Genomic DNA, 12,012 nt, shown 5'->3' with positions numbered 1-12,012 from the left:
AGCTATGATGCGAGTCATGTGATGTGCGGTCCTATAGCCTGTTGCACTGATTGGCCTTACAATAAACCACCTGCCATAAAGTTGGATAGCGCTTCTGTACTTTGGGGAAAAACTGGAAAGCAACACTTTCTATGCAAAGAGTAAAACCTTGCTGCAAAATACAGGTCCACTATGAAACTTTGGAAACCTCATTGGTATTTAACGCAATAGAATGTCACCCATTCGTTAGCTTCAGAGGAAAAAAGAAAGCGCTAGATTTTATCCAACAGAAATTCTATTAATTAAAAAAAATGTTTTCCAAACCCTCATATACGGTTAAACTTCAATATAACGAAATTCTCGATATAATGAAGTATTTAACTGTTCATGACCTCTTTTCCATAGAACACCATGTATTTAGAACTTCAATATGATGAAGTGAGTTTGTATGTGATTTCAATATAATGAAATCTCACTGCTGCCACAAAAGAAATGCCGAGACAATGAAAAGAAACGTCCGTAGAGACAGATGGTCAAATGATTGAATTACAAGTGACTGATTGCAAACGCACCTCTCAAACCACACCCTGCGTGACAAGAGCGACTGCCGAAATGGGGCTCCCGCATCATGTTCCGTATAAAGTCCAAATGTGACAAGATCCTATCACACGCTGCACACGGTGTGCTTTAAGTGCGAGTGAAAGTGTGCGAGAGTGAAAAAAGATGGTGGCTTTATGAGTACTGCTTTCCCACACGAGCAAAGGGAAATGGGGGAGAGAAGCGAGCTCGCGCGCGCAAGAAGGCGGAGTGAGGAGTAAGTTGGCTTGTGTCTCAATTTCTGGCATGCGTCTCAGCTGCCCGCTGCGCATCGCTGTAAGCGCTGTTTAGCGCATGCGCAGCCATGCACCCTGCTTTAGAGGTAATCTGCTGCGTGTGCAAAGAGTGGGCATGCCAAGACAGCATGGAACCATGTAAACTGTCTTCCCGCGCATTTAGTATTGGAAGTTGTGTAATCTCAGAGATTTAGTGACCCATTGGAGTGAGAGGCAGACGAAGCATTCGCTTCCCACTGCCGGCGCTTTTCCTGATAGCATCGTCCCAGTGCGGATGATGCTATCAGTCGCAGGGGCAGAGTGCACATGAAAGCGTAGCCAGCTTTGCTTAATTCATACCATCGACGTGAAGATATTGTCGACGTACGTGGCATGAAACCGTATCATTCTTGCCGCTTCCTAATTTATCAAAATGAATTGTTTTCTCATTCAGATTTGCTCTTTTTGATTACCTGATAATTCAGAAAATTCTGCGGCCCCTTTCCGTGTAAGCAAAATCGATCAACAACTGTAGTTATTTGCATAAAAGGTCTAATTCCAAAACAAAGAAATTTCGGTATAATGAAGCACAATGCCTATTTTACCGACATTATTATATCGAGGTTTAACTCTACTAGAACTGAGCCGTTTCCAATGCTGACATACTAATTTGGTGTTCGTTTTAATAAGAGTAGACTGTACTGTATACCTTGATTTCTATGTGCCCAAGTTACTAATAGCTTACTGAATTCTTCGTATGCAATACAAGGAGGTTCCAGAGAACGTGCAGCACTGTATTTTCTAGCCGAAAATTTGTATGCATTAAATTTGTGAAACATTTTCTAATATTTCATTAGTGATTTGATATACAGCTTTTCGTTTTATTGATTCGATTTGAAATCTATTATTCAGTACTTGCACACCCCTACTCATCACAATGGGTTGGCAGCGATAGCTGTGAATAGCAAAGTGCGATCACCCATTAGAAGATTCGTGTAAACAGAATAGGAACCCAACTGTTTGGTGTCATTTTCATGCAACACGGGCAGGCCAATACTGCAGGAAAGCTACCACTGCGGGCACCTACTACTCCTCATAGCATGTATGCCTCACACCTTTTGTTGTTTACTTAGGATCTAGCGGCTGGTAAACGTATCACATGATTACAGCTTAGCAATAAAGTATAATTCAAACTCTGGTAATTCGAATTCCCGGATAATTCAAAGGTTTTCTGCAATCCCATATTTTCCAATGTAAATTTGAAAATAATTCGAACCGGCATCCTAGGCCAACCCGGTTAATTCGAAGATTTGCGGTGTTATGCAGCAATTCCCAATCCCCATTTCACTAAAAACCCAACGAACCGACGGCTATTTGGTGCCGCGAGGTGACGCCACATAGCGATTGCGATTATTTATAGACGAAGCATTTGACCCGTAGTACTTCTAGCACAAAAATCAGTACAAGGTACGCCCAGTGCACTGCCGAAGCGCGCACCTGCAGAGGAGAAGACGTGCTTCACTGCAACACAGCAAGCATATCGGTTTTTGTCACATGCTCTCGTCCTCGCTCACGTAAACTACGAACAGGACAAGCGCAAGTTTGAAGAAGCAATCCGGAGCGAAGAACTCGCTCCCCAACTCTGGGCCGTCCAGCAGGTCCACGACGCCGCCAGGAAACTCAACCTCCCGGTTCCGTCGTGGGAGACGCCCACTCCAAGAGAGCCCAAAGCTCTCGTGGCCTGCAGGACCTGAATAAAGTTGATTTCCTTCCTTCCTTCCTCCCTCCGTAAGCTCCTCGCAGTCACAGCGGTCACAGCTTCAGCATGTTCCGTGCTGCTGCGACTGGCTGCTGTTCGCTCATTCTCCCTCTGCGCCTGCGGCAACGTGTGTGCGCGCAACGCCGGTCTTCACCGTTTCTTTGTGTGCGGTGGTTAGGGGTGTTGCAGCTAGCATGGTGCTTTTTTTTTTTTTCTGAACTGTGCAGAAGTGCAAGTGAGTGAAGATGCCAAAGTATAAGACTAACGCTGCAGCAGAAGTTCTGCTTGATCCAAGAAGCAGGTAAGAACATGTTCCAATACAGAGTTGGCTGAAAGGCACAGTGTGCCCCTCTCGACGTTGTCCACAATATTGAAGAACAAGTCGAAGGTACTGGAGGCCTACAACAAGACACATTCTTCGAAGTGGTCGCGAGTACAGGCTCAAACATACCAAGATGTCGAATCAGCTTTACTTCGCTGGCTGTAGAAAGCAAACGCAGCCCACCTTCCCGTCAATGGAACACTACTGCGGGAGAAGGCCAACGACTTGGCTCTACAACTTGGGCACGAAGAGTTTAAGTGTAGCAATGGATGGTTCAGCCATTTCAAAGAGCGCAATAATTTGACCTTCGTAGCTGTCTGTGGTGAGAGCGGCAGCGCAAATGAGAGCGGCATCGACAACTGGAAGAAACACACATTGGCTCCGTTGCTTAGTGAGTACAGTGCAGACGATGTGTACAACCTTGACGAGGAAGCCCTTTTTTACAAGATGCTGCCCACAAAAATGTTTGCAGCGAAGGACACCGTGGCCAAAGGTCGAAAGCAGGGTAAGGAAAGAATTACTGTTTTGTAAGACGCGAACATGTGCGGTGAACACAAGCTGCCGTTACTCATAGTTGGAAAGAGTGGGAAACCTCGCTGCTTCAAATTCCACGGCTGCCGCCAAGGGATGAGCTTATCTACCGGCACAACAAGAAAGCCTGGGTCACAGGCACAATATCTGAAGATTACGTTCAGCAGATTGACCGCAAGTTCGCAGCCACATGCAGGAATGTACTCTCAGGGTGTCTACCAAGTTGACATTTCCAAATTCCCTGAGTTTTCCAGGTTTTGCCTGAGTGCCTTTGCGAAATTCCCTGAGTGATGCAGAACTATGTTTTATGTCAAGACGGGCTGAAACAATATCACCCGATGCTGTCACTCTCTAGTAAGCGTATGAAACAAATTTTAAAATGAAACAACTTAATGCAATTTGAATACTAAACAGTAGTGTTTATGCTATTAAAAAAAAAAGAATAGAAGGGAGGGGTTAGTAAAATGCACAGCAAATAAAATGTCTTCGAAAAAAATTGCTAATCGAGTCGGACATCCTCAAACACAGATAAAAAGGAGATGCATACAGAAGCAAATATTTTCAAATATGAGCTATTTCTGTCAACTGACAGCAAACTCAGTGCTATGAGGCCTGAACTTTGTCACAAGTGACATTCTCAACCGCCGGTGTATCAACCTCAACTATCATGACATACTCTCAGCCTGTGCACAATGCCTCAGTGTTGTGTTTCACTGCTTTAAAGAGTTTATTTTGGTTTGGATGAGGGACACCTGCATCTCGGTGTCAGCCAACACTGTATTTTGAGCTCAAAACGGCGGCAGCACGCTTCCTTTCCCATTCATTCCCCAACACGTAGATCCTTTCTGTTCTTGTCCGCCTTCCGCCACTCGTTCATCCCCCGGATCATTTGAAGGATCTTCTTGGTCAGTTGCACAGTGCACGTCGGATTTTTCGAACTCCCTATAGGGGCCGCGAAAACGTCAGAGAAATCAGCCGGTTGGAAAAAATAAATGCATGTCATTTACTGCTCTTAAGGGCTCTATCTGCCACAGGCACATTCGAAGACGCTCTACAGGCCTACGGGAACACATATTAGGCATATTGGTGCTCATACTGCGACAGGAAATACCGGGTGCACGCGTGCATAGTTAAGGAATACATACTGTGTCCCATGGCAACAGCCCCTTCCCACGCTTGTTATGCTTCACTGCAATACTTTTGCATATGCTTCACCATTACATTATGGGGTTTTACGTGCCAAAACCACTTTCTGATTATGAGGCACGCCGTAGTGGGGGACTCCGGAATAATTTGGACCACCTGGGGTTCTTTAACGTGCACCTAAATTTAAGTACACGGGTGTTTTCGCATTTCGCCAACATCGAAATGCAGCCGCCGTGGCCGAGATTCGATCCCGCGACCTCGTGCTCAGCAGCCCAACACCATAGCCACTGAGCAACCACGGCGGGTATATGCTTCACCAAGTCACATTTCTGTACAGAGGCGAAGCTGAATTTCAGGAACCGGCATTATCAATGCACCGTGCTTTCCAAGCTTCTAAGCCAATCGCAACGGCCACAAAGGCAGAGTCCGTGCCATTGCTGACAGCAGCGAAATCATTAAATAAAAAACGCGGCACCTAACGGCAAGAAGCTTCGTAGCGAACGTCGAAGCAGCTAGACCTAGCATTGCCTAGCTTATTTACAGCGAATCTGCGTGCATGAACGCCGGTTCAAGGCGGCGAGGTAATCAAAATGGCATCGGTGGTGGCTTTGATTAATACTGTTTTGGACCTGCGGTCATGGCAAAACGTCCGGAAAATCGGACGGGAAAGAGTTCTTGCGTCCGAAATTTTACATGTTCTCATACATTGACTCGATGGGGTACGTGGTGTTGCTGTGAAGCTGTCCAAATTATCTGGAATCCGGAAAGTCGGTCGTTGACTGTACACTGGCAACTCCTCCAGCCGACGACAGGGCGTCAAAGATGATTCATTATGAATCCTGTCTGTTACTCGAGCCAGCATTACCGCGACTTTCAACCCTTTCAATAAATTCACAGCTAATTTTCCCTGATAGAGGCACAAATTCCCCGAGTTTCCCCTGAGTTCTTCCAGACTACTGAAAATCCCTGAGGATTCCCGATTTTCCCGGTTGGTAGACACCCTGACTCTTCATTATTGCCTGGCGCATGGTGACATCCCACACCTGAAAGCTATCAGGATGGTATTTCTTCCTCTGAACACCACATCGATCTCGCAGCCAATGAACCAAGGCATCATTCACTACACGAGGAAGATTTACCACCACCACCTGCTCAAGCGCATGCTCCTTTGTTATGACAAAGGCAAGGAGTACTCCATCAACCTCAACAGGGACATATGTCTTATTGTGTATGCATGGAAACAAGTGGAACCTACTTTGATCATACGGTGTTTTGAACACACTGGCTTCTCGAAGGAAAGCACCATCGATGCTGATGCTGACTATTCATGAGCACTTGATGAAGAAGGAGCCGAGTATTGCGACCGCATCAATGCACTCTGCGCAGAGGATAGCGAATCCAGTGCAGTCGGCTTCCCCGATAATCTGAACTTTGAAAATGATCAACAAACATGCTACTCATACTTGGAGAGTGTAGCTACTGCTGATGCGACCACGTGCGATGACAGCAACGACGCCGACGCCGACGAGCCTTCCCAAGCACCCGCTCATAGGGAAGTTATCGGATCACTGAACGTTATCTGCACTTTTGTTGAGTGCCACGGTGGAAATTCTCAAATGCTGCACGTAGTTGGCCAGCTAGAAAACATGACCCTTGGAGCCTCGAACTACAGGACGTGCCAAACCAGCATCTCTAATTAGTAATGCAAAGATCACCCAATAAAGGTAGCGCATTCCTTCAGCAAAACTTTTTGCCTGGGTTGCATTTTTTGTGTGTAATCGGTGAATTTGAAAATCCACTCAATTCGAAGATTTTTTGCAGTCCCGATGACTTCAAGTTAACGAGGTTTTACTGTATACTGAACGCTGGTGCCGAAAGATTGGCAACACATTAACCAGCAAAGAAGAAGTGTAACTGTAATCGGTCAATTGTTGCATTCTCAATCGCGAACGTTGGCGCTGGGAAATTGTACAAAATGGGATCATATCAGTTAGGTCCAATACCAAACCTTAAGTTTAGCCGGCGATGCCTGATGAAGCAGTGCTGATTGAGCCTAATGACCTAAGCAACATTGTCGTGATGAAAATTCGCCGCTGGTCGATCTGGTAATGGCCCGCAAGCTGCCCCGGAATGCTTGCTCCGAATATGCTCATAAAGGCGGCTCATCAATTATCAATGCCAAGATCGCGCGTAAAGTGTAGATTGATGACTGTTGAAGCAATGTTACGTTCATCGTCGCACATCCAACACGATTTGTGTGCTTTCTGGCAGCTAATCGGCTTGATGTTTGCTCATGCTATTGCACTTTCCGAATTACATACTGCTTTTGTTGCCGTTCCTTCTGTCTACATCGCATTATCATTCAATCTGTACTGCCGACCCGGAAGAACCTTGTATCAATGGGGGCGGCCCCTGCCTGCATGGCACCACCCAGCGGACTGCAGCGTTTGAGTGTCGGAGCCAACGTCAGGTTGCAATCGCAGTGATGAAGTCTGCTACCGCGTCAGCCCATCTGTGGTACCCTCAACATTTCTTTCTCCTTGGAAACAAAGTGAAGTGCTCGCTTATATGGCATTGAGCAAGAGGGGCGCTGAAGTGCACACGACATATGGCAATGTGTGGGTCTCTACAACGAATATATTAGAGATTCGAAAAAGTGAGTAGTAGATATTCCATTTGCTAATCCAATGATTTGAACATTCAATATTCAATTCGGTGATTTTTGAGTACTCGTACATCCCTAAATAATACAGTGCTTTGTTCATATCTTTCAGTTGTAACATTTAAGAACAATGCAGTGTCAAAACTGTGAGTTACAAATTTAACTTTTTATTGGGCAAACTTGTGCCCAGCAAGACAAGTAATACTCAAGCACAACAATAGTGGCGAGCAAAGCAGGTGATTGTTGAGAATCTGATCTGTGGGTCAAGTGCATCGGCTTTTATAGATGGATCATGGAAGGTTCCAGCATAATTTCTGGTGCTCGCACACTTTCCAGAAAAAACAACACTATTTGCGTCACGCACACAATCTGATTACACAAGGTTCAGTGAGAACATACACAACAAACAGAATCAACATCAATATTCTAGTAAGTTCCAAATCAGTGCAGGTGCATCTTGTGCTGAGAAGTAACATTAAGTCATTAGCAGGTGAAATGCAGTCGCTGAGAGAAGGATAGACAAGTATGCGTGTCAATATCATCATATCGAAAGCATTGTTCCTGTTATTACACTGCATAATAGAAAGCATGGTTTATTAAAAGCAAAAGGTAAGCATTAAAAACACCTGAGCAGTTCATTCTCACACTACGTGGTCAGGCATTATCAGGACGAAATTAGGTAGGCTATATATAGCCAGTTTGCACCTGTGTACACCGCCGAGACAAAAGTGGAAATTTGTGTTTTCTGCGGCAACAGCGGGATGGTAAAAGCAGGGTCCTTTCCCGATTCAAATGTTTTAAACAGATACTACCAATATTACATCAACTATTTTTGCAATGATGCATATTTCTGGTCTATTTCAGAGACGACACACATATAGAATGCCTATATACCGTATTTACTCTCGTAATGAACGCACCCCAAATTAGTCGCAATAAATCTGAATTTTTGTTTCCTCACGTAATGATCGCATCTCCAACTTTGCTACTGTGCAGTCCCACGATCAAACGGCCATGCTTTAGTTTTTCAGAGAGACTACAATCTTTGACTCTCGGATATGTGTTTAAAGCAAGCGCACTTAATGCTTAATGCACCCTTTCTGCCAGTGCCGGTGCAAAGGTGCCTTGCAGATTCGAGAGAGAAAAAAAACGCAACTGGCTCTCTGCAACACACAGTTCACGTACTTTACGCTGACGCAATAGGAGAGCGTACGCGCCGAATGCGTGGCCGGGAGCAGCACACGGGAGAGTCTGCACTTGATCGGCATAGTGGTCATAGTAAGGCGTACTGTCGCATTTGCATGCTAGTGACTCACTTTTCTGCCTGCCTTAGATGTTGACATGTGTGATGGGCCTTAAGTCAAGTTATATGCCTGCTGCGGGACACAGACTTTATCTGCTTGCAAAACGGAAATGCTGATCAGACATCGATAAACTGCCAATGAGCAGGACGGTTGAGGAAAGAGACGCATATAGCGTGCTTGTCAAAACAGGTGCGCACTTTAACGTGATGCTTGTGATAGTGACAAACAGCTAGAAGCGGCTGCAAGGACGAGCTGGGGCATGATTGGAGATTGCTGTTCAGAGGGTGTGTTCACTTTTGCCATGCACGATTGGCTTAGGCCATGCTGACTTCGTGCGACTGATGCAATGGTTCTTTGTTCTGTGGTGAAACCATGACGTGGATGAAGTGGCCAGCAACCTGAACGGCACATCTGGTGGTTCCGATGCGGAGTAAATTTACAGCTTACAAATGGTATACATGTATTCTTATTGCAACGATAAGTTATCTAATGCATGTTCCAAATCATTACCGTCATACTTTTCAATTTTTGATGTTTCAAAAATGTCTCCATGAAATTTACCCTACATAATGAACGCACCCCCCTTACTTTGATTCGGTATATTGGGAAAAAAATGTGTTCATAACACTCATATATGTGGTAGTACCCAAAAGAGTGAACTGCCAAGTGAGTGAAATTTAATTGCAAATGATACCATGGTTTAACTAAGAAGTTTAGCTTCCTCAGCAATGCAGCATACTTCACTATGCACCCTTTTTCGTTTTATATTCATGGTGGCCAAGATGAAAGTTATCAGATTTCGTTTTAGTGTTATGTTTGTTCTAAACTACTCAATGACACAAAGTGTTTTAATATTACTAGAAAAATCAGGTTTGCGAACAGCAGTTATTGAATTTTAGAACTGCATCAAAACAGGCAACATTTCATTCATTATTTGAAAGTTTAGATATCTACACACCCCTAGCTAAATGCAAGCGAACCAATATGAAATGAGTAATTTGCATTCGGTTGGTTTGCCAGGCGAGTGAAAATCAAATGCTTCAGTAAATGAGGGGTCTGCTGTTAAGTCTTGTGCAATAATTACTGGGAGCCTATTGCCAATTAACACATTCCTACAACTTGCAACATTGCAGAAGAATGAAACATCTGCACTGCTGCCTCAACACAACAGTGATATAACAGCAATAACACAGCAGCCACACACTATTGAATCCTCCAACTTGTGACGCGTACCTGCCGGTGCAGCCGTTGTTTGGCAGCCTCTGACTCAGCTAACTGCACAGCTACAGCTGAAAACTTGGCCTCCAGGCTGTTTTTCTCTCGCCGCATTGACTCCAGCTCGGCACTGCAGGAATTGAAGGCACAGTATTTGGTTAGTACAGTCGATGCTTATTACAACGGACCGTATTATTCCAGTGAGAAAGGTTTGTTACATCAAATATTAGGGCATTTTGAGGTCGTCGATGATTGTTTTTGAAGCACCGTAACTATGGTTTCGAAGTGAACCAGGTAAGGCCCAGTGACACCCTTAGCACTTGCTCGACACTGAGCTGACAGCAATGCACAGTGATAACCCACTTGCGCGGTTGACCCAAAAATGCTGATGGGATGTTGTGTGGCATCTCATTGAGGGAACCATGCCTCTAGTAGGTTTGTTTCTTAAAGGAGAACTAAACCACTTTTTATCGAGGTTGAGCAGAGCATCTGAAGTTTAAAAAAGGCTATTTCAGAAATACCTTGCCACAAAAAGTACTTCAATATGTTCAGCAGAAGCAGAGTTTATGGCAATCAAAGGTCACGTATGATCCATCTTCGCAATGCTTCCACTCCTTGTTCAAAGCTTTGCACTGCTAAGGCTATGGCAGAACGGGGCAAGCCCACAGCACTCCTCCTACTGAACGTCACCGTGCTGCGCAGTTCAAATTTGATTTGAGATGCTCATGTAGATGCCACTACTTCTGATTTCGATGCCTGCACTAAGCCAAATGCGGCTGTTCTCAGCAAGCCACGGTGCGCTCAGCCAGTGGACTCATCGCAGTATCTACGCTAGGTAGAAACTGCAGCTATATCAGTGGTCCCACTGACAAATTGAGATTCGGAGCGATTTTTGGAGCAGCAAAATCTTAATTATGGAGTCGCTTGGAGCACCCAAATACAGATTTCGAACCACTTTGGAGCTAACAAATGCCACCTGCTGGACGTATCCTAGGCTATTTCGAACTGTCATGATATGCACAGAGTGCGCGGAAAACAAAAACAATGCTCTATTAGCCGTGCGGGGGCGACGACAAAGTGTTGAGCTCGAGTGGTACGTGGTGCGTGCCGGTGTTCCGTGCTGCTCGGCATTCAAGGCCAGCCGGTTCTCGCTGGACGCCCAGTCATGAGAACCCAGGATCGACCACTACACCGTTCACGAATGCCAAGAGCCCGTGTTCCTGCTGGGCAAAACGGTCCAGGGAGCCGGGCAAGGTGGTTGCTTTCCCAGACCACTGCGATTGGCTACCGTTGGCTACCATGGCTATCACAGTCGCTGCTGCGACTGCGAATTCTGTGATGACGTGGGGAAGCCCCTGGCAACGTCAACGAGACGCCAACTAACCCTTCGGGATCAACATTGAGCTCGATGCATCAACAGGCTGCACACGCACGAATGCACAGCGAGAGACTATATATATCATAAGACAGAAATTTTAGTTAGCAGCCACAGGACTGTAGGTGTTAGTCATAATATCTTTAAGAATATGTCTCTTGTCAGGTTTATATTTTCTCCTGTTAATATAGATTCTGTGTTGTGTGTGCACTCGGGTGTTGATTGAGTTCCTTGGTTAGTGGTCCTGGGTCCAAACCTCTCTTATTCCATCACACGAACACTTAAAAGAGGCAAGGATTATTCCAGAGTGTATTTGCGTGCTGTAAAACAATGTTGCTATGCCTCTAAATACAAAAAAAAAGTGGTGACCTAAATTGAGAGTTCTTTTAATTTAAATGAAGACAATGAGCCTGTTCGCACAGCATGCTGTGATTAGTTTATTTCAAGTTGAGTGAAGCTGCGGAGGCGTTGCCTTTTACATCTTATTAATTTTTCATGGACAGCTGCCAGCTTAGCATTGTGTTCAGCAAGGCTCTAGCATCAATCAGAAGCACCTGACCAGCCTCAATGTGATAAATGCTCTTCTGAGCCAGGCCAGACTTGAGTGCTTTGTAATGCTCAAGCATTGCTTTAGACGACCCCAGGCACTTTTCAATGGTCTGCTTTTCCTCGTAAAGCTGAAGCCTCTGTTCAGCGGCTGGCTGATTCCCAACTGGCGCTGACCGATTTGGACATCAGAAATTTTCAAACAAGCTTGATTATTAAAACTATTTTGAGACGCTATCACTAGCTCATAAATTTAATGTATAAGTATGACCAAAATTTCGGACAATTAAGGCATACTATTCAATAACTGGGACTCTGCCTGCCCAACTGTGTGCTAACGTGACCACCGAGTTGAGTGGAA

General features: G+C 45.1%; 1 protein-coding gene across 5 annotated transcripts in view; it reads right to left on the bottom strand.

The window, feature by feature from the left end:
* LOC135920358 (rootletin-like) overlaps positions 1-12,012 on the bottom strand; it is a 380,210-nt gene that overhangs the window by 62,028 nt on the left and 306,170 nt on the right. For all 5 annotated transcript variants that reach the window (XM_065454609.2, XM_065454610.2, XM_065454613.2 and 2 more), the window contains one exon: positions 9,749-9,860. In XM_065454609.2, coding sequence (XP_065310681.1) covers positions 9,749-9,860 — 112 coding nt within the window. The remainder of the gene's footprint in view (positions 1-9,748; positions 9,861-12,012) is intronic.

Source organism: Dermacentor albipictus, chromosome 1 (assembly GCF_038994185.2).
Source record: "Dermacentor albipictus isolate Rhodes 1998 colony chromosome 1, USDA_Dalb.pri_finalv2, whole genome shotgun sequence".
NCBI classification, from domain to species: Eukaryota; Metazoa; Arthropoda; class Arachnida; order Ixodida; family Ixodidae; genus Dermacentor; species Dermacentor albipictus.
Note: the sequence above shows the minus strand (reverse complement) of the source record. Positions and strands in the feature narration are given on the sequence as shown.